The 23,299-nt window shown below is 46.3% G+C and overlaps 1 protein-coding gene across 3 annotated transcripts in view; it reads right to left on the bottom strand.

Moving 5' to 3' along the window:
- HOMER2 (homer scaffold protein 2) overlaps positions 1–23,299 on the bottom strand; it is a 126,953-nt gene that overhangs the window by 20,770 nt on the left and 82,884 nt on the right. For all 3 annotated transcript variants that reach the window (XM_040257535.1, XM_040257533.1, XM_040257534.1), the window contains exons 2-3: positions 16,448–16,604; positions 8,798–8,929 (exon numbers count right to left, since the gene is read on the bottom strand). In XM_040257535.1, coding sequence (XP_040113469.1) covers positions 8,798–8,899 — 102 coding nt within the window. In that variant the 5' untranslated portion in view covers positions 8,900–8,929; positions 16,448–16,604. The remainder of the gene's footprint in view (positions 1–8,797; positions 8,930–16,447; positions 16,605–23,299) is intronic.

Below are 23,299 nucleotides of genomic sequence, written 5' to 3'. Positions count from 1 at the left end.
AGATAAATTTTAGGTAAATAAATAATCACTTATTTATTTTTATTATTATATATTTTTTAAGCTGTTCCATGTGGCATGTAGGATCTTAGCTCCCTGACCAGGGATCGAACTTGTACCCCTTACATTGGGAGAGTAGAGTCTTAACCACTGGACCACCAGGGAAGTCCCTGGATAATCATTTTAAAAGCACTGTCAGGATGAGCCCTGCCATTTATATGAAAATTAGCTATGACAAAGGGGGAATCATAAATTAATGAGGAAAATTATTCAAAATATAATTGCAATAATTTTGGTAAACTGAGAGGAAATGGATTTAAATCCTTACACAAACCAGTAGCATGATAAATTAATGATGAGTTAAATGGCTAAGTTGTTTTGTATTTTTAAAATCTGGATGCAAACAGAGTTGAACATTTATCAAACTTCTGCTTGAGGGGTGTGAGGGTAATTTTCTAAACCTGGAAGAAATAAAAGGAAAATCATAAAGTGACAGACTTGCCTGCCTAACAATTTAAAGCTTTTGTATATAAAAAGAAAGAAAGAAACTCAGAAGGGAAACTACAGCCTGGGGAAAGTATCTTTAGGCTAGCACAACAGAAAAAGGATCATTATCTTTAGTATAGAAAGAATTTGTACAAATTGAAAAGGAAAATATGAAAATCCCAATAGACAAATGGCAAAACTTACAAATAAAAAAATATAATAAGTAAGCAACTTAAAGAAAAGGTCATTCAGCCTTGTTGGAAATTCAAAAGCAAAATAATGGGGCACCATTCTTGGCCTGCTAAATTAGCCAACACTAAATACAATTATAATACCCTGTGCTGGCAAGGTATTCCTGGCAATGTTGTGACTGTACAGCCCCTTGGAGAAGCAGTTTGGAACCACTGATCATAAGTGAAAAAAAACATTTATACCCACTGACCTAGTGGTATCACTTTTGGGAAACTATCTTACAAAAATAATTGAGAGAATGAAAAAAAAAAAGATCTTCTATACAAAGATGTTAATCCTAGTATTATCTATCATCATGAAACACTGGAAGCAATTCAGGGAGCCCTGGGAGAAGGATGGAAGAAGGTTTCTACTCAGAGCCTCCAACTGTTGGGACACAAGTAGTCTCACTATCTTTTGGTGAAAAAGCTCCTCTCTCCAAGTCTTAAGCTTTCTAATATTTCCCCACTTATTATGAAAAAGCACATATGCTTGTACATTTAGTAAATACAGTTTAGGAAAAAAATTTTTTTTTTAATTTATTTATTTTTTATTTTACTTTACAATTCTGTATTGGTTTTGCCATACATTGACATGAATCCAAACGTAGAGTCATATCATCCAGAGATAAGCACTAACCACGTGAATTTTTAAAAACTTTTTTCTATCTGTACATATGCATCCACTACACACATATTTAAAAAAACAGAATGATATTGTATTGGGTTGGCCAAAAGGTTCATTTGTGTTTTTCCATCTTACAGAAAATCCAAACGAACTTTTTGGCCAAGCCAACACATCTGCTTTTATTGCTACTTTTGATAGTAATATGACAATATTTCCATGCAATTATCTTTTATTACATTATCTGAATTGCTGTACAATATTACCCTGAAGGATATACTGGAGTTTATTTAACTAATTTCTATAGCTGGACATTTAGGCTGGTGTATTATAAATGATGCCATGAGGAAAATTCTTGTAGCTAATTCTCTGTACGCAGTTACAATTATTTCCTTAGAATAGATTCCTATAAATAAAACCCATAGATCAAAGGATATTCAAACTATAAAGATTTCTAAATAGATGCCAAATTCTCATGTCTTTACTCATTAGGATCATTTTCTGTAGCTTTTAAATGTGTGGAGTAATTTTATAATCAAAATCATCATATTATGATAGAGAAAAATCACTGTTTTATTTCATTTTTCTTTTTTTTTTGGGGGGGGGCTAGCCATTGAAGACCTTATGGCAGACATTACCTATTTGCTTATTCAAAATCCATATTTTTCTTTTCCTTTAGCTTAAGAGAATCTTGACTTGTCTAGAACAGAAATTTCCTAGATGGTAGAGAATAAGAACTGATCTAAGATGACCACGGTAACTCATTTCTCTGCCTCTTTTTTTCTCCCTGAAAGTGGGTATGGGAGGGTGGTCCAGGGACCCAAGACTGACACTGGGTTCCCAAAAGAAATCTGCCACAGGAGTTTATAGGGACGCTTTGTGGTACCATCCTCCTGCCTCCTCCCTCTTGCAATAAATGCAGACGTGATGGACAGAGCTTGAGAAGCCATTTTATCATCATAAGGAAAAAGGATAAGCAAAGAAACAAAACACAGAGTCTTACACCCAAAATCATGGAGCACTGTGCTGATGCTGGCAACTGCTTGCCTCAGGCCTTCTTTTCCGTATGAAAAGAATAAGCACCGTGATTAGCTCTTTGTTACTTGTAGCCACCAAACATTCTAACTAAAACCCATCAGAAGAATGATAAATATCCACTGAAAGAAAAGTGAACCTTTTACATCAGAAAGGCAGGAGATCAGGAAATGTTCTTACAAGGACACTGAGTTAATGAAGTAAGCGTTAAGAATGCAAATTTGAATTGGAGATAACTGAAAAGCAAATGCCACTTGAGGGGGGTCAGGGTTTAGCTGGACCAACTAACTACAGAGCACTAGCAACTCCATCCTGGATCACTGCCCTTTGTGGCAGAATGTGTTTGTTCCAGGCAGCTGACAGTAACCCTTAAACCATCCTGGGCTTCCTGTAAGAACTCTTGCTGGAGGAGACTGGGTGACCCAGGGAGACAGGCACTCCTCTTTAATGACAGGACATTTTCTCCTGCCTGGGAAAAAATTAGGAGCGACCCTCCCCAGCACTTTGAGGTTTCCAGCCCTATCACCCTGGATATGAGACACTTGGCAGGGGAGGTATCGCTCCCAGCAGCCGCCTTCTCCCACCAGGTGCTTCTGCACGGGGAAAAGGTGTGCAATCTCCACCAGTCACTTCCGACAGAAGTTCTGGTTAATTATTCTTTCACCAAAGAAAAATGGATCAATCACAGCACGAGCAACTCCAACCTGATTACTCCCCTTCGTGGCAGGATGAGACGGAGCCAAAAGTATCAAGGTCAGATGCCAGGAACCATCTAAACTTGGATGACTGGCTCATTCTTACACTTGGTTCTCCTTCCTCTCATCTCTTCAGAAGGCTTTCTAGTTGTCAGAACAGGCAAGTCCCTTTCAACACTCTCCAGCAGGCTGAGGCATAACACCCTTTCCAGGGGGTGAACAACATTCCAGCTCACCCTTGAGAGTACGCAGCTCCTGTTATTTTGGAAAGCCTGTACAGAGAGTGGAAAGTGTCTCTGTAATACTTTCTGGATTTTGGTGTGAAGTGGTCCTTATAACGGGAGTCATGAAGATCAAGGTATCTATTTTCCTTCTGGAGGAGTGAAAAGAGAAGTACGTATGAAGTGTTCTTAAATGCTAACATCCACAGTGGAGTTCCTTTTTCCAGGCTAGTTAGAGTGTTTGATTACCAATTCCTCTTTCAGGCCTGTGGGTGGCTGCTCCATGAAGTTGGGAATATTCAGCCACAGCTGTCCCCTCAGCAACATGCCTCGGGAACCCGTTGGGCCCAAGTTCCTCTGTGCTCACTAACTGCCACTTGTCGAGACTGCCAGCCTCACTTCGTGGTAATTTATCAGTGTGTGGTTAATCGTTCCCTTCAATGAGAAAGGGGAGAAGTTGATTTGCAACATTCTGAACAGAGGAGGCATCTCAGGGCTTATTTGATAAGTCTTTGTGACAATGGCAGGTCACAGTCACAGAGCGGGACTCCAACGCCGCTGGAGGAGACCGGGTGACTCGGGGTGACAGGGCACTCCTCTTGAATGACAGGACGTTTTCTTCCATCTGGGAAAAATTATAAGTGGCCACACCTGGATGCAGGCACAGCCCAAGGTCTCTGTAGTTCTCAGAGGCACAAAGAATGGAACTTTAACCACTTCTCATTTTTCTTCTGAGTTCTCCCTTCTTTCAGTTCTTTTCTTTGAAACGTTCTCCCCTTGTCCTTCCTAGCTACTCTGCGTCCTCCAAAGATTGAAGAAGTTATTCTAGGCAGCTGAGGGTAATCCTCAAAGCTTCCGTGGAGAACTCCAGCCCTGGGTGGGATCAGGGGCTGGTGAGCCAAGGAGGAGGGCCCAGACAGGACTCTGTCTCTGACAGAAGCCACCCCATCTGACCCTCCCCAGCAGTGTGAGGTTTCCAGCCCTCTCAGCCTGGATACAAGTCACTCGGCAGGGCAGGCGTTGCTCCGCCACCCCACTTCTCTCCACCAGGCACTTTCTCAGAGGGAAAAGGCATGCAGTCCCTACCAGCCACTTCCGACAGACGTTCTGGTTAATGATTCTTTCAACAAATCACCATCAGACTTGCTTCCACTTTATAGAAATTTTCTCAGATCCTCACAGCACCTGTTCCTCTGCCTCATTTCAGAAAATGGCATCACATCGTCCATCCATCACCACCCCAGACTCTGCCTCCCACATCCTCTCACCAAGTTCTGCCACTTTAGCTCCTCAATATTTCTTAAATGTCTCCAGCTCTTATGCAAGCCCTCCTCATCTCTGATCTGGATGAAAACAAGCTAATCTGTCTTGAAGTCAGAAAAAAAAAATCTACATAAAGTGCAAATCTGATCATTTTCTTTCTTGGCTTAAAGTCTTTCACAGGCCATGAGATAAAGTCCAGAGACTCTGGCATGGCACAGAAGGCCCTTTCAAGAGCTAGCCTCTAATCAGCCTTGCCCACCCCCCAAACCCAGGTGCCCTGTCAACAGTGAACTGTTTGCAGCTTCCCTTACATAGCGTCAGAATTTTGCTTGTGTTCCTTCTGCTGTCTGGAGGATGGAGGGAAAGGGAAACGCTCCCTGTGGCATGATCTGAACATCTCATTGCCTGGTGTGCACAGCAGAGGTGGCCTGGAGTCGGGATCTACACTGAGCCCTGGGGACACAGTTGAGAGCCAAGCTGCATGGAAGGGATTGGGAAGAAACCAAGCTGAAGGGTTAGTGACAAAGAGATTTGGGAAATGGCTACAACAGTGGGCCCAAGTGGAGCCAGAGGCTGGAGATACTCACCTTCCACATGAACGCCTGCAATGAATGGACTGGAAGTCTGTTCTCCTCAAAACCATAGGTGGGAGCCCTAAGCGCCACTGGGATGATTAGGAGGCAGGGCCTTTGAGAGGTGACTGGGGCACAGGATGGAGTCTCCATGAATGGGAAGAGTGCCCTTAAAAATGAGACCTCAGAGAGCGGAACTGACCTTCTTCCAATGAGAAGCTGACAGTCTGCAACCCGGAAGAGGGCCTTCACCTCACCCTGACCATGCTGGCAGCCTGATCTCAGACTCCAGCCTCTAAGACTATGAGAGGCTGCTGTTTAAACACCCATCTATAGTACTTTGTTATAACAGACTGAGCAGACTAAGACCATGCTTTTCTGAAGCCTCCACCCTTCAGCAAAGAGAATCCTGAGAACTAGGGACAGGAAAGCTGCTCTGTGGACACCCAGCATTCTCTTCCCCAGCACTTGCTCAGAAGGTTATGGACACACTGGCCTCGGTGCCAGGGAGAGAACTGTGGCCTCGACAACACCTCCTCTTCCCCATGGCCACTCTGACTTTTGGCCCTGCCGAGTGTCAGTTGCCAACAACAGGGACCCACCCTGAGGCCCGGATTCTGCACCACACTTCGGAGTGACCAGGAAGCCCCCTGGGGAAGGCTGACTGCACCAGGCCCTTCCTCCAGAGCACATAGCGATTTACTCTCAGAAAACAGACATGGACTGTGAGCCATCAGGCCTCCCGGCCCTGCCACCCTTAGACTGACTTAATGCCTTCCATACCACACAGCACCACCGCCAAACAAGCAACCAGCTTCTCTGCAAATGAAATGAAGCAAGGTCTACACACCACAGGATTCTCGATCCTCCCACGAACCCTATCAGCAGAAGCAGCAGGCCTTCCAGAACTCTGCCGTGCTGCCTGCTAGAACACAGGCATCACGCAGGCCCCTGGAATGGGATACGTCTCCTCAGGGCCATGGTTCAGAGACTGGGGGACCAGAGATGGCGACGACACCTCCCACGCTTACACTCCACGAGCTACCCTTCGGGTTTCTGCTTCCTGCTCCATGATGCTGAGCCCTGGAGATCTGAGGGGCTTCTGTGAGGGGCTGGAATAAGAGAATGTGCAGAGTGCTACTAGCCCATCTGGGGCTTGAGCTTCGAGGGGCAGCGTCCTCAGTAGCTGGGATGCAGAGGAACACAGTCTGTGGTGTGCCCTTCATCAGGGGGCTCGTTTGTGGCTGGGTGCAGGTGCTGGGTTTGGAGGCCTCCTTAGAATGTGCATGTGTGTATATGTGGTGTTCACACACACACACACACACACACACACGCACACACTGGACAAATGAAAGGTGCATTTAGCAAGTCCCTTCACAGTGGCTTCCTGACTCATCTCAATCCCGTTCTCTGTGCACAGGGAACCCAAGCAGCCCAGTCTGCACTAAAAGCTCCGTCAGTTCCCCAGGCATCTGGGACTCTAAGGCACTCGGGGATAGGACACCTGCTCTGCATCCTTGGGGCCCAGCTCGGTGTCGGCACAGCAGGGGCTCACTGAACACCTGCCCAGCAGCCAGTCAGATGGTCAAGGCAATGGATGAGAGACAAGTTCTGGAGCTGAGCTGCCCAAAGCCAGCCTGGCTCTAGCCCTTCTCAGATTTTCAACTCTCTCTTGGATTCTCTGGATACTCTGATATTCTTCCAGTAAATTCTTGTGTCACACAAACTAAGCAGTCTTGCCTTTTGTTTTGTTTTGTTGTTTTTGGCCATATTGCAGCATGTGGAATCTTGGTTCCCTGGTCAGGGGTAGAACCTGTGTCCCTTGAAGTGGAAGCGTGGAGTCCTAACGACTGGACCACCAGGGAAGTCCCCAGGCAGTCTTGCTCTTAACCGGTACATTCTCAACACCTACACAGGGCTCTCCACCATCCTACAGGAAAACCTGTTCTCCTAAAACAAGCTGCTGGCCCTTCAATCGGCTAGGGGAGGCCTCTTAGACGTGGTCAGTTTGTTCCCTCAGTCCTCACTGTTCTGTTTGTGGTTAGCCTGCTCGTCTCCTCAACACCTTTCTAACCATCCATAGTCAGTGCCCCAGACCCCTTGGGCCATCAAAGCAAAGCTATGAACCCTTTCCCTAGAAAAAACAGCAACACACACACACAGAACACTGGGTGACATCTGAAGGGTAGTGGGGATTTCAGGTTAAGAAGTTGTGACATTGTGACTTATAAGACATACACATATTGGTCTTCCTCCACGGTTCCTGACTCATAGCTCCTGGGCAGTGAGAGCATCTTTTGTCATATTTGGTCTCTTTTCCTCAGTTCTGAGTTCAGAGCCATAGGGGTGAAATGGGTGTCTTGTGATTTAGAACAAGCCCCTTTCCATCAAAACCGGGTTTATGTCAATGAGGTGACTTCTGGAAAGGATCTAAGGATGGGGCTGTTTGCCAGGGGGGACCAGTCATGAATGGAGGTGGGGGTGGGGTGGGGACTTTTAGTCCCTCTGGGGAGGGGAGAGGGTTGGAGGCTGAACCAACCATCAAAGGTAGATGATGTAATCAATCACGACTAGTTAATAAAGCTTCCATAAAACTCCAAATGATGGGGTTTGGAGAGCTGCCGGGTGGGTCAACACGGACAGATATGGGGAGAGGGGCACATTTCAGAGAGGGTGTGGAAGCTCCATCCTTCCCCCGCACCTTGCCCTGAACATCTCTTTCAACCAGCTGTTCCTGGCATACACCCTTTTAAAAACTGGTAACCTAGTAAGTAAACCGCTTCTCTGAGCTCTATAAGCAGCTCTGGGGCTGGTGCTGGTTTAGTTGCTAATCCGTGTCTGACTCTTGCGACCCATGGACTGTATAGCCTGCTAGGCTCCTCTGTTCATTGGATTCTCCAGGCAAGAATACTGGAGTGGGTTGCCATTTCCTTCTCCAGGGGATTTTACCCACCCAGGAATCGAACCTGAGTCACCCACATTGCAGGCAGATTCTTTACTGACTGAGCTATGAGGCAATCCCTATAAGCAGCTCTAGCAAATTAAATCTTAGGAGGGAAGGTCACTGGAAGCCCTGATCTATAGCCGGTCGGTCAGAAACACAGGTGACAGTTAGGAGTCTGAAGTGGGGAGGATCTTGTAGGACTGAGTCCTACACCTGTGGGAGCAGACACTACTTCCAGGTAAACAGTGTCAGAATTGAGGTGCACTGCAGGACACCCCACAGGGGTCTCAGAACTGTTTGGTGTTGTGGGAAACACCCCCCGCCACCTGCATGCATGTCGGAAATTGGGAGCAGAAACCTTTAAAAACTCTTACTGAGCATCACCTTGCTCTCTTTCTCTGAGGGCTCCGACCATAGTGTCATTGAGCTTGCTGGCTGTCAGACAAACCCTGGGTGCAGGGAGCTGGGGTGGTGGGGGGTTGTGGACACCAGGCAAGGCTAGTCCTGAGGCTGGGATGCAGCATTTTTAGAGACGTTTTCCCTCTCCAAACTACATCTCCATTTTTAAGGAACCTGGTGATTTCTAAAAGGTCATCTGGTCTGGCAGCCCTGCAGCGCCACAAGGGGAGAGAATTGCGTCGGATCCAGCGGCAGTGCCGGATCCCTTGACAGCCAACTACGCGTTGCACAGCGGCACTCATGGTGCTGTGGGGAAGACCACCTGATTACCTTTGTCAGCTGCTGCTCCGAGGAAAACCCCAAACCAAACACTGTGTTGGCTCTGCTGTCTGCCCACTGCCCGAACTTCTGTGACGTTTTGGTGAAAGTCATGTTGGGCGTGATTGTGCTGTTGATGATCACCTGCAGCGAAATAGCCCAAAGAGTCAATGCTGAAACATTGAATTAGACACCCAAGGGAGTCCTTAAAAACACCCTCTGTTGGCAAAGCTCGTATGTAAAGCCTACCTCCCCCACTGTTACATGTGGTCCTGAGTTCTTCCTCTTTTGGCTCATCCCACATTGAGTCATACACACACCACCATGATAAGGGGCAATTTTAGAGACTTAAAAACAGGCAGTTGGCCTAAAATAAGATTTCACAAGTTATCAGTGGGAGAGAGTCTCTCCTAAGGACAGAATAGTTTCCAGAACTGCTATTTATTATCCCAAAGCTGTTGTGCATCCGATTGTCCTTAATGGCTAGCTGTGTCACAAATCCTCTGAAGAACCCAGCTGCTTATCTTTCTAAGTGCCTGGAGCCCCGGGGCCCACCTCAAATCATTTAAAATCTTCATGAGCAATGGGGGCTTGCTGCCTTCCCACAGGAAAGTAAAGGTACACTCCAATTGGGATAATTGGTGGAGAGTTGATTGACAGATTAATTAGGCAGGTGTGAGCTGGGTGCATGGAGACGGTAAGGACAGTGCAGGGACCTGGGGCTAGCTGTTGCTGCTGCCCTTTGGCTTTAAAGGATGAGGAGGTGTGGGAATTTCCAGGTGGTCCAGTGGTGAAAACTCCATGCTTCCACTATAGGGGGTGTGGGTTCCATCCTGGTCAGGGAACCAATATCCCACATGCCTCGCAGCGCATTCCCCAAATTAAAAATAAATTAATTAAAAAAATAAAGGATGAGGGAGTGAAGAGGCTGTGGGACATGGAAGGAGACAGTCATGGAGCACAGGCTGTGTTAACGAGAGAGGTGACCTCCTGCGGAGGGCCGCACCAGCACATGGTGAGCCCCCCAGGAGAGGAAGTCCACAGGACAAATGCCCTCAACTCTGCCATTCTGATTTCCTACCACCCACCAGAGCCAAGCAGAAGCCAGTGGCCCTGCAAGCCCTCCAATATCATCAACAGGGCAGCCCCCCGGGGACCAGAGCAGAGTGAAGAAGAGTAGAGGATGAATGCAGAGGTGAAAAGATGATCCAGCACACGGTGCTTTCTCTCATTCAACAAGCACTCACTGAACGTTCACCGTGTGCCTGGGATTCTGCTGGCCAAAGGAACGAAAAGGAAGGAGTCAAGAGTCCTGGCCTTGGGACTTCCCAGGTGGTCCAGTGGCTAAGGCTCTGCACTTTCACTGCAGGCAATCGGGGTTCATTCCCTGGTTAAGGAAACAAGATGATTCCACATGCCTTGCAGTGTAGCCAAAAAAAAAAAAAAGATTAAAGCACAACCTTTAATGTGGACTCCTGACCCCTATGCCTACTCCTTTCTTTGTCTGTGAGTTCTCTCTGAAACTTTCATGGAGGAGAAAAAGAGACTCCTTGGTAAAGACTCAATTCCTGCAGAGCCCTGAAATCAACTTCTCAGAAAATGCAGAGAACACATGCCATTAAGAGGTACTTGGGAGAAGCAGAAAGCTAAGTGCCTCCAGTCTCCTGTCTGGCTCCAGACTTCAGAGGAGGCTGCTTGTCGCAAAATGTGAGGCAGGTCCCCTGGATTCCTTTTCAAGGTAAGTTTTCCTCAATCCAAGGAGAGAGAAGCTGGAAGGACTTAGAAATTTTCCACAAGAGGCTAGGAGTGACTTATAGCAATCAAAAGACCTTGTGCCTGCTTCCAGAAAAGGTATTAATAGACTATTTTTAAAAACATTTTTTAAAAATATGTTGGCCACGGTGCATGGCATGTGGGGTCTTAGCTCCCTGACCAGGGATCAAACTCGTGCCCCCTACATTAGAAACGTAGAGTCTTAACCACTGGACCACCAGGGAAATCCTATCAATAGGTGCTTTTATTCTTTTTTATTTTAAAAAAGTCGGGGAAGAAAAGAAACCAACATTCACTGAAATCCTACTATGTGCTGAGAACATTTCCTATGTTTTCTCCTTTAATTGAAAGTGGTCTATACTGATTCAAAAGAGGAAGCTATAATGTGAGAGTTGGACCATAAAGAAGGCTGAGCACCCAGGAATTGATGCTTTTGAATTGTGGTGCTGGAGAGGACTCTTGAGAGTCCTTTGGACTGCAAGGAGATCAAACAAGTCAATCCTATAGGAAATCAACTCTGAATATTCATTGGAAGGACTGATGCTGAAGTGGAAGCTCCAATACTTTGGCCAGCTGATGTGAAGAGTGAACTCATTGGAAAAGACCCTGATGCTGGGAAAGATTGAGAGCAAGAGGAAAAGGGGGTGACAGGGGATGAGATGGTTGGATGGCACCATTGACTCAATGGACATGAGCTTGAGCAAACTCTGGGAGATAGTGAAAGACAGGGGAGCCTGGCATGCTGTGGTCCATGGGGTTGCAAAGAGTCGGACACGACTTAATGATAATAATAATATGATAATAATCATAATAATGGGTGGAGAAGGGGACTCTGACTGTGTTCTTGAAAGCAATTTCCATTCCTAGAAGAAAACACCAAACAAGTCAGGGTTTCAGGGCTTGTATCTTCTGAACCTTGGAGATCAGGCAGAACACAGCAGGTGCTGCTAAATATTTCTAGACTGGATGACCTCTACGGTCTCTTTCGATACAGGCTTCTGTAATCCTATAAATAACTGAGAACCAAGGGCAGGAGAGCCATCCAGAGCCCCTGGGAGAAACACCTGCTCCAGGCAGATCCTGTCCATGGGTGCAGGCAATTTCTCATAAGGATGGCAATGATTAACGCTGTCTGCAAAGAGTGCCAACAGCACAATGAAATCAAGCGCTGCGATGGCTCAATTAACAAATGCGCTGGGAACGGAGTTCCTCTGTAATGGAGTTGGCAGTTCTGGGCAGAAACTCGCCATCACTCACACAGCTGTTGGTTGTGGCTGTGGGTGATATGACAGCTTGTATCAGGGCTCCGGGAAGCTGGGAGGTGGGAGGTAGCCTCACATGGCTCCCCTCTGTCTATGCGCAGGGCTGACCTGGAGTGATGTGCTGAGGCTTCCATCCTGGCTCCGTCTTGGTGGTGACCCTCCTCTTGGCCTGTGGACATGGCACACCTCCTGCAGGCCTGACCCCATCCGCCGTCCACATCTATGATGTCGCCCACGCTAGCTTGGTGCTGGGACCCCACAGGTAAGCCAGGCCTGCTCCTCCAAGAGCAGTCTCCTGGCAGCCCTCCCTCCCCAGAAATGGATCCACAAGGCCCCCAGGCAGGGCTGGAGCTACGTATTCCCACCAACATAGCCTTGAGGGGCAGCTGTGACTGAGGTGTGAAATACTCTCCCTGGAAGAAGCAAGTACCTTAGTGTTTCAGGAAGGAGAAGACACAGGTCTGAGCACAGGTTTCTCCTATGATAAGCAGCACCCACGGCTTTCAGGGGAAGGAGGGGGCCTCCTGGCAGCCTTCCCCAAGGAGAGCACGGTGAGTGCTGGGACAGGGCAGAGGGGCCGCTGTGCCCGCTGCGAACGACAGCTGTGACAGCTGCTGCTGCACCTCCTCCCTTCACGGGGAGCCCTGCTCTGTGGGGTGCCCATGGTGGGCTCCGAGGCTGTGGCCTTTGCTCACCACAACCTTTGAGTCCTGTTCACACCGGCAGCCTGTCCCTGAAGCAAATGCACTCCTTCATCTGGGAGGGGTGGAGCAGGCTTCCCCTCCAGCCACAGCAGCGGAGGGACAGCTGGCCCAGCAGCATCAAGCACAAGACCTGATATGGCCAGGCCAGGAGAGAGAGGCAGGACAGGAGGCCCAAGGTCAGAGCTGCAGCCCGTGGGCCAAGACACAGCCCCTGAGGCGCAAAGCACCTGACCATCTGTCATCTCAGTTCAGATAACACTTGGAAGCAAAGGCCTAAAACAAAGCGGAGTTGTCCCGACGTGGTGGGACACAGAGATGGGGAGCTGGAAGCAGGGGTGGGATGCAGAGGGGCAGTGGACAAGAGTGGCACGACCCTGGCTCAGGTCAGCATACCGTGCCCGGCTCCAGTCCCCGGGAAGAAAGGAGATCCATCTGGATCACTGGGGCAGGGTGGAGGCTGGGGCTGTGGAGCTAAGGAATTCAGCCACAGGTGGGAGGAGGAAGGTGCAGAAGACTGGGTGGTGGCCATCACCATGCTGGGGTCCTTCTCTGTGTCTCACCTGATGTGTGGAGCAGCTGGAGGTACAGGAGCTGACCTAGAACTGGCCGAGCAGCTCAGGAAAGGTCTGGCAGGGCTGACGCGGCCTGCACATCCCTGTCTGGTATCCTGTGCTCCAGCTCTCAGGACAGGACACTCGTCCCCTACCCTCAGCCCCAAGTGCCATTCACAGTCACTGAACAACTAAGGCCAGCCCCTCCCACTACCTGGGCCTTCTGCTCCATCACAGGACACTCCCTTTTGCAGAACAAGGCCCAGTCACAGTGTATCTGCCCTGCTGCTTAGGCAGAAGCTCTAGGTGGGCCCCTGGAACTCCAGGTGGTCGGGCATCATAGGAGGGGTGGCTGGAGATCCTTGGGCTCCAGTGCTGGATTCCAGGGGCAACTCACAGCCTGAGTTCCCCATTCTCACTTTCTTTTTGGCTGCACTGGGTCTTAGCTGTGGCACTCGAGATCTTAGATCTTCATTGGGGCACATGAAGAAGGGATCTTCGTTAGTTCCATGACCAGGGATTGAACTCAGGAGTGCTGAGTGCAGCATCTTAGCCACTGGACCATGAGGGAAGTGCCCCCTTTCCCACTTTTTAAGTGACTCCTAACTTGATGGAGGCCCCACACTGAGCCTGAACTAACTCTGTTCTGTAGTGGGGGTCCTCCACCCATCCGATTGCTCAGAGCTGGCTCCTCTGGCTCCGACCCCACCACTGTCTCAGCTTCAGGAGCTGCAGAGCTGTGCACTGCAGTGGCTGACACGCTGACACATTACTCAGAGCCCAGCTAATAGGACTAAAGCACTTTCTCTAGGAAAGTCATTTGATCTGTATTTAAGCCCACTCTATCCTTGGATAACTCAGCTGACAAAAGTGCAAACCCATCTCAAGGGATGGAGGATGAACTGACAGGATCTACAGATAAAAGAAAGCAAGACAGCTTGACTCACCACCCTGAGCAGAACATCCTGGCAAGAGTCTAGGAGATTCCAGTCCAAAAGCACAGAGAAGGAAAGCGGTAACACAACGGCATTATCACCATGTTTCCCAGAGGAAGGAAAAAAAAAACAAAAGCACGTTCCAGATACTCAGTCCTCAGACACAAGGTGCCTACCTACTATGCGCCAGGCACTTGCACACTCCCTGAGTGCTCACCGGATCCCTGCCACACCTGATTACCCAGCTTGCAGCGGGAAGTGTGCCCTAACTCAGATAGCTGGGAGCTGATATCTGAGGACCTGGGCATAGGCAGCAGTCTGTCAAGCCTCAACAGCAGCGTGAACTTAGCCAGTCACTGCCTGTCTTTGACTTGAGCCGTAAAATAGGAGTAAGGGCTGCGGCAACCTGAAGGAAGAGAGAGGACAGCGAGGCCAAGCTCCTCTATCTGCAACCTCAGTGGTGCTGAGAGTACAAAGGAGGCCTTTAGAGAACTTAAGCTGAAGGGAGAATTTGCCTGAAGACGGGAGCCTCATCAAAAGATCCGGGGCACCACGAGCTCTCACACCGTTCCTGAGGGATCCTCAATGGAGGCTTCCTGTGCCTCCTGCTCCGTGGTCATGGTGCTCATGGAGGGAGGAGCCCACAGCCAGGCCCCATTCTGCCAACCAGCCCGTACCCAACACTCCCCTGCTTCCAACTGCCTAGGAGCACTGACCAGACACACTGTAGGCAGGAGGCCAGTCAGAAGGCTACTGCAACAGTCTGAGCAAGACTGCACCAGGATAAGAGTCATGGCCTTGAAATCTAGAACGAGGCATAAACGTGAGACTGACTTTCATTTGATCAACTAAAAGGGAACTGACCCTGTGCTTTTCCATTTTCTTTCTTTTTAAAAATATTTTATGGCAACAAATGACTGGGAAATGAAAACCAGAGAGGTGGTTTAGAGGACAAATAAGGGTATTCAGCTTCAGATACACTGAATTTCTGGTGACAGCAGATAATCCATGTGAAAATGTCCATCAGGATGAACACAGATTAAAGACACAGAAGTTATGAAGCATCGACTCTAGCTTTTTTCTTTTGTAAACTTGGTGATATGTCTATTGATAACCCTACTTTATTCTGCTCCCATAATAATATGGCAAAATACTGAGGAAGGGATTTCCCTGTGGGCCCAGTGGCTAAGACTCTGAGCTCCCAACATAAGAGACTTGGGCTCAATCACTGTCAGGGAACTAGAACCTAAATGCCACAACTAAGACCTGGTGCAGTGAAATAAATAAATAAATATCTTTTAAAATATTGAGGAAGACAGCAGAATAATGAAAACACCAGGAAAAAAATATTTCAAGAAATACTCTAAAACCACTTAATAAAATTTAACTCCCATGGCTAATAACACCAAAACTAAACAAGATCTAATACCTAAGGCTGGCAAGGATGCAATAAACTGGCATTCTCATACACGCTGGAGGACAGAACTCTTTGGAAAGACACTTGGCAATATTCATCAAGAGCCATAAATATCTTGACCTATAACATTACTTCCAGGAATCTGTTCTAAGGAATTATCCAAAAGAAAGCAATAGACATGGGACTTCTGTGGTGGTCCAGTGGCTAAGACTCCATGCTCCCAATACAGGGGGCTCAGGTTTGATCCCTGGTCAGGGAACTAGATCCCACGGCTGCAATGAAGAGTTCACATGCAGAAACTAAGACCCGGAGCAGCCAAATTCTTTATTTATTTAAAAAAGCAGTAAGCACGATGAACAAACAAGGGTTATCTGTTTCATGAAGATACTCATTATCTACAATAGTGAAAAAACTGAAAGCTACTTCAGTATCTAACCATAATGGGAGAGATTAAGGACATTATAGGTCCTTGGTAGAATTATCAAAACGGCATTAAAATGCTACTTATGAAGACAATGTGCTAACAAGGAAATCTAGTCTTTTAAATGTCATACAGAATGAAAGTCAGAAAGAGAAAAATATTGTATATTAATGTATATATGTGGAATCTAGAAAAGTGGTACAGATGAACTTATTTGCAGGGCAGAAATAGAGACACAGGTAGAGAAATGTATGGACATCAAGAGGGGAAAAGCAGGGTGGCATGAATTGGGAGATCGGGATTGACACACATATATTACTATGTATAAAATACAGAACCTGCTGTACAGCACAGGGGGAAAAAAGAAGGTACAATCTGTTTGCAAGACATATTACTGGAGAAGGGAATGGCTACCCACTCCAGTATTCTTGCCTGGAGAATCTCACGGGCAAAGGAGCCTGGCGGCTACAGTCCATGGGGTCGCAAAGAGTTGGATATGTTTGTAGAACGTACAGTAAGTGAACCTTAAAAATGTATCATATTGCTTTTGATGAAAAATAAGTGACTGGGAAGGTTCAAATGAGCTGGTGAAATGGTACCTTCGCTCCATCCACACTGATGATCCGATAGCTGTTTCTTGTGACATCATAGAAGTAGGAGACAGTGACAGCCTGCTTGCTTGCAGGCACCCAGTTCTTCTTGGTGTTGGGGTCGATCTGGAAGACATGCGCTCGGGTAGTGAAGATGGGCTGTTCTCTGCAAGAGGAGAGACGGGCCCGTGAGTTGATGGAACATGGCTTCATGTATAATTTATGATTTCTACGCCACCTAAGATTTTAATCATTTATGGGGAAAGATACATATGCATGAGAACAATGAAAACAAGAAAAGGGAAGAGAGGAGGAAAAAAACAGACACCTGAGGAGTGGTTACTGACACCCAACACCCTGAGGCTGAGGGGCAATTGGCTTAATGAGCAATTTGCTTAAAAGGCAACTCCTGGTGCAGGGTTTTTGTATCACGGTCAAGGGTCCTGTTCTTTTTCTGATATCCTCTTGGCAGTTTTTTGGGCTTTGCAACAAATGTATTGGCAGGTAGGGATTCTGCAACAGTTTTAAGATTTTGCAAGCCATTTGTGACTTCATACTATATTTCTATGGGCTTCCCAAGTGGCTCAGTGGTAAAGAATCCATCTGCCAAGCAGGAGATGCAGGTTCAATCCCTGGGTTGGGGAGATCCCCTGGAGGGGCAAATGGCAGCCCACTCCAGTATTCTTGCCTGGGAAATCCCATGGACAGAGGAGCCTGGTGGGCTACAGTCCATGTAATTGTGTCCCCTACAGTTATGGGGACACGACTTAGCAACTAAGCAACAACTGTATTTCTACTAAATACTTCTCATATTTGCAGCATTTTATGAACGATGCATTCATTCATAATTGACTGAGCCTTAAAGTTTTATGTTTCCAACTTACAAATCTTTCAGTTTATGCAGTATTCATCAAATCTCTTTTGCTATTCTTGTCTCTGCATCGTTGTTTTTTCACTCACACGCCTGTAAACTCTTAATGTGATTATTAACCAAATTAGCATGGTGTCTATGTTTCTATTAAGTGAGGAATTAATTAGATCTTGACAATAGCATTAACAAGGCAGATGAATAAAAATTATAATGGATTTCATTGCATTTCATATTTTAATGTGTCTGCTTCACAAAGTAGCACAAAATAAATCACAGACTCACTACAAAATATAATTTCTTAAAATTTAATTATTTTTGAAGAAAGGTAATTCAGGTTAACTGGCTGGAAAATCCTTTCCAAATAAGACAAAATGGGGGTGGGGGGAAGCTACCACACCAGGATGTAAAAATAATCCTCTCATTCATAAAATGCTATCGATTTAGTAAGCATTTATGAGAGACAAAAAATTAAATCAAAATTAGAAAAATTAATTTTTTTAACCCTCACAATTCAAAGAGACGATATAAAAGAATGGAACACCCAAGTGGAAACAGAAGATAAAATCATAAGGAAAAAGTGAATTTTAAGTGCTCTGGTTTCTGAAAGGAGTGGTTTTAGGTAAAGTCATCTATGAACCCATCCTGACTAAACAAGGCTCATTATTGGAAAGGAAACCCTTTCTTAAGAGAGAAATTGTATCCTAGAAAAGCAATTTACTAGGCACTTGCACCCCACGCAAGAGATACTGAGTAACACCATGAATACCAGCATTAGCCATCAACTGTGACTGTAGCTAATACGGAAAACTTCCTCATGACTATTTCTCTGAATGAATAAAAGCCAAGGGCACGCTCTTCCTGCTACTTCAATGCAGCTGTTTCTAGAGTTCAGCTTTCCAGAAGGGACCAAGCTCAGCACTCCTAGCCCCCCGAAACCTTCCCCTGTAGGTCCTAGGAGCAGGTTAAGAGCCTCCTTATGTGGATCATAAGGACGCTTGTCTTCCTGACACGGTGACCAGGTTCACCCACCCACTCAGTCCCAACTGACACACTTCTGGCCACAGGATGACAGCTGCGGAAACAAAGGAATATTCTCACTGTAGTGTTCTGCATCTGTTGTTGAGAGGGGAACCAGCCGTTGGGGAGCATGTGTGTGCCCATGAATACCAGCCCGCCTAATCAATCCACATGGGAAAGCCTTGCATCTGTACACTCGGTGCCACATTTTGCTAACCATACAAGTACAACACCAGAAAGGAAAACACTTGCTCACCTGGAGTTCTTCTGTATGTTTAAGAGGAGGGAGCAACTGAAAGGGCAGGAATACAAAAAATCTTTTTAAAAGGATCGAATTATGCAAGGTATACAAATACCAAATTGTTATTGTCTACTGAAACTAACAATGTTACATGTCAATTATACATCAATTTAAAAAAAAGAATTAAGCTAAAATCTCTGCTTCCTTTGCACAGAGCACTAACAAGCTGGGCAGGGATCCACCATCAGGCAGGAGCCCTCCCAGGGGTGAGGGTCAGGCTTTCCCTTGTGTCCTCCACACTAGGGAAGATGGATTGGGTCTGGGTTTAGCACCCTTAGACTAGTGTTTCCTAAATCTCTGATAGGAATTAGCTGTGGCACTCAGTAAAAATACGAGTTCCTGGGCCCCAGCTTAGCCCCATAGGAACCTGGCTGTGCAGGGAAGGGGCCTTCATAGTTCTATCTTTTAAATTAATTAATTTTTGGTTGTGGGTCTTTGTTGCTGCACATGGGCTTTTTCGAGTGCAGCGAGCGGGGGCTACTCTCCAGTTTCCATGCATGGGCTTCTCATTGTGGTGGTTTCTCTTGTTGTGGAGCACAGGCTCTGGAGTCAGGGATCAGTGGTTGTGGCGGAGCATGGGCTTAGTTGCCCCATGGCATGTGGCATCTTCCTGGACCAGGGAGTGAAAACACACATTTCCTGCATTGGAAGGCAGATTCTTAACTGCTGGATAACCAGGGAAGTCCCAGCTCTATATTTTAACAAGAGCTCCAGGTGATTTTTATCCTTAGGAAGCTCGCATTAGACATTATCAGATGATCTAGAAACAATGGAAGAAGTTGCCACTACAGCCAGCACCTCTCCTCCAGAATGACAAAAACAACTCTGAAACACCTTCCCACGGCTTGAAGAGGACAACAGAGGGGCCAAGAACAGGATCTTTGGTTGCAAAGGATGGGGGAGGGGCATGGAGAGACAGAGGTGCTCTGGTCAGGACAGAGGGCAGCCTCTGGTGGTTGAGCTGTGACCTTCTGAGAGTGACTGAACAACAACACACAACCAGCGATGCAGGGATGTCGGGAGAGCACGGTAGGTGGGCTCAGCTGGCCACACCCTCGGTGGCTGCAGCCCAGTCTCCATGGTCAGGCCTCTGCCGGGGAAGCAGCTGTTCCGGCGTGGAGGGAGCACGGTGACCCAGGAAAGGAGCTGCAGGGAGACCCACTGACCCTATTCTGAGGATGGGCCCCACAGGAGTTGCCACGGCTCTTCAAAGACCTGCAATCTCAGGCCTGGGGACCTGGGCTAGACAGGGCCAGTGTGGCAGAGCTTTGAGCCCAGGAAACTACCCACAGTACTGGGATTTCTACACGAATAACCAAGTCCTTGGCTTCTGGGGGAGTTCTGTTTTATTTTTCTAAAATTAAAAAAACTAGTGGTATTTAGGGACTTCCCTGGTGGTCCGGTGGCTAAGACTCTGTGCTGCCAATGCAGGGGACCCAGGTTCCATCCCTGGTCAGGGAGCTAGATCCTACATGCCTCAACCAAGACCCGGCACAGACAAATAAATAAATAAATAAAAGTTATATTTTTTAAAAGTACAAGAAAAAATCTAATGGTATTTAAAGAAAAAGAAGAAAAAGATAGGATGGAAAGGAAAGTCAGTTAATATTTAGCTGGTATATGTTGCATATATTCTCACTCAACCCTCTGGACAGAGCTGTGAATGGGTAGCATTCACTACATAGAAAAGTGAAGGTAGGGACTTCCCTGGAGGTCGAATGGCTAAGACTCTGTGTTCCTATTGCAGGCGATCTGGGTTTTATCGCTGGTCACTGAACTAGATCTCACAGGCCACAACTAAGACCCAGTAAAGTCAGATAAATACTTAAAAGAAAAAAAATGAAATTGAGAGTTGCAGGATGATTTCAGGCAACGTGGACAGCAAACCTTTACATCTTCATGGGCAAATCAGAGTGCAAACCTCACCACAAAAATCCAGAAAAGCAGACCCCAACTCGGAAAGAGCACCGTGCCCTACCGGAGAAAGTAAGAGCTGGAACTAGGACACAGAAGTCAGTTCCTATAAGTGTGCAAATCAGTATAAATAGAAAAACTCAAAGGAAACACAACTGTCCATGCCAGGAGGCCACCTTTCCTTCCCAGCAGGGAAACGCCGAAGAGTGTATATCAGAGAACAGAAACTACCTTCATACCCAATTTTATTCTCCTTTCTTTGGTGTTTGATGCTTAGGGAGTATATTTGAAATATACCCCCATTCCTTCTTCAGTGCTTTAAATAGAAAGCAGATGTTTCCGGATGGCAAACCATTCCTTTAGGCAGACAATATAACCTACTGTTCCCTTGCACAGTCTTTTTAGAGCTGAATAAACACCAATTGCTGCTCATTGAACACATTTGGGAACCTGACAGTAATTGTCCCCAAGAATAATTAGACACTGTGAAACATATGTATGTTTGGAATATGAAAACCGCTCAGCAGAAAGGCCACTCCTGCAATGAACGATTTCTGGCTCCATGCGAAATGATTCTGCAAAGAACTGGCATGACTACTTTTTGCAGGAAAAAAAAGTAAAGTGATATTTTATTATAATCTCTCACTTGCAATGCTCACTAGGCTTTTCCTGATATGAACTTGTAAAACCTCATGATCCTTATTATTCTGACTTCTGTCTGATGTGAATGAAAACAAACCATTCAGTCATTATCTTACAGCCCTTTAAACATGTTCCAAAGTCTCCTAGGATGCCCTCATTAGTTTATCTTCCTTGGGTCTTAGATCCTTGTGCACATCATTCACTCAGCTCCAAGAGAAGTGTTCAGCCCCAACCTTGATGGGTGTGGCACTGTCCACCCAGCTTTGAGGACCCTCCCTGGCTCTGTGCCCCACAGGACCAGCTCCAGATGCATCAGAGTGACCCACGGGTGCTGAGCACCTGGCCATGCTCCCTCACCAGACAGGCTCTGTGCTTTTCTGCTAGCACCTCCAAACCAAAGCACCTGCATTTTCACAGGACCATGCGCATACCCTTCACTGGGGCTAAAGCATCCTCCCCTTTGACTGGCCTTCCACTAGTACTTTGAGTCCTACTATAGCATATTTTAAAAAAATTTATTTTTTTAACTTAAAATTTATTTATTTTGGTTGTGCGGGGCCTTCATTGCTGGGCTGGCTTTCTTTAGTTGGGGCGGGCAGGGGCTACTCTTTGTGACAGTGTGTAGGCTTCTCACTGCGGTGACTCTTCTTGTTGGGGCTCAGTAGTTCTGGTGCACGAGCTTCAGTTGTTCAGCAGCATGTGGGATCCTACGGGACCAGGGATTTGAATCTGTTTCCCCTGCCTTGGCAGGCAGATTCTTAACCATTGGATAACCAGGGAAGTCCCCACCACAGCATTGTGAGACATCTAACTCATGCTCTGAAGATACAGGCCTTGGACTGAGCACCTGGCATGTGGGAACAGAAGGTGGCTCACCAAGCTTTCCGCCCTCGATCTACATCTAGGCCAACAGGCCCTTGCTGGCAGGGTCAAGGCCCCAAGCCTAGGAAAAAGATCTGGTAGAAAAAGGAAATAATGGACAAAAGGTTCTAGCACATTCTTTCATAAAAAGAACCTACCAAACTGACGAGTATCTTGTAATTCTACTTTCATACAAAATCCCCATAATAAAGTTATCATTATTTGCAGATAATAGGATCACACATCTGGAAAACCCAAAAAAATCAACTGAAGAAGTGACTATGAATAATAAAATCCAGTAAGGTGACTAAGTAAAAAATTACCAAAGAAAAATAAAATCAATAGCCTTTCCAGATAGACATTATAATAGATTTTAAAAGATCCCATTTAGGACTTCCCTGGTGGTCCAGTAGTTAAGAATTCACCTTCCAATGCAGGGAGTGCAGGTTCCATCCCTGGTCAGGGAACTAGGATCCCACATGCTGAACGGTATGGCCAAAAAATAAAAATAAATAAAAGATTCCATTTACAGTAGCAGTAAAAAAGATCCAATTTCTAGGAATCTATTTAAGAAGCCAGATCTGTTCTGAAAAAATAAAGATAACTTCTCAGGCAAACAAAAGAAAACCTTAATAAGTAAGAAATCATGTTCTTACAAGGGAAGGTCAATATGAAGATGTCAATTACCCCTAAATTATATATACATCTTAAAAATGCCAGTATCAACAGAATTATTTTTAGAACTAGACAGAGTTATTCATGTGGAAGACTTAATATGAGAGGATAGCCAAGAAAATTCTGAAGATGAAGAGCAATGAGGAGGTTTAGCCATAATTTAGCCAGATATTGAAATATATTATGATATGGTTCCAGCAAATGAAATAAGAAGTATGAGCAAATAACAGACAGACTAATGGAACAGAAAGAATCTAGAAACAGACGTGCAGGGAATTAAGTATACAATGCAGGCAGTACCATCCATCAATGGGGACACGGAAACCATTCCCTAGACCCTCTTAGAACAACAGAATGGCACCTCCCTGGAGAAAACTTGCACCTTAGCCAGAATCCGTCTCCTTGCCCGGTCTCAGCTCCTTCAAGTGGGTCACAGCAGACCCATTCTGTTAAAGGGATTTCCACCTGCCCCCAAACTGCCCAGATTAACAAACCTGATAAATGAGAGCTATCACATAAGTCACGTTTGTCACAAACTTCCTACTCCACTGACTGGGGATCCCCTTTTCGGGTCACATTT

Source organism: Oryx dammah, unplaced genomic scaffold, assembly GCF_014754425.2.
Source record: "Oryx dammah isolate SB20612 unplaced genomic scaffold, SCBI_Odam_1.1 HiC_scaffold_16, whole genome shotgun sequence".
Taxonomy (NCBI): Eukaryota; Metazoa; Chordata; class Mammalia; order Artiodactyla; family Bovidae; genus Oryx; species Oryx dammah.
Note: the sequence above shows the minus strand (reverse complement) of the source record. Positions and strands in the feature narration are given on the sequence as shown.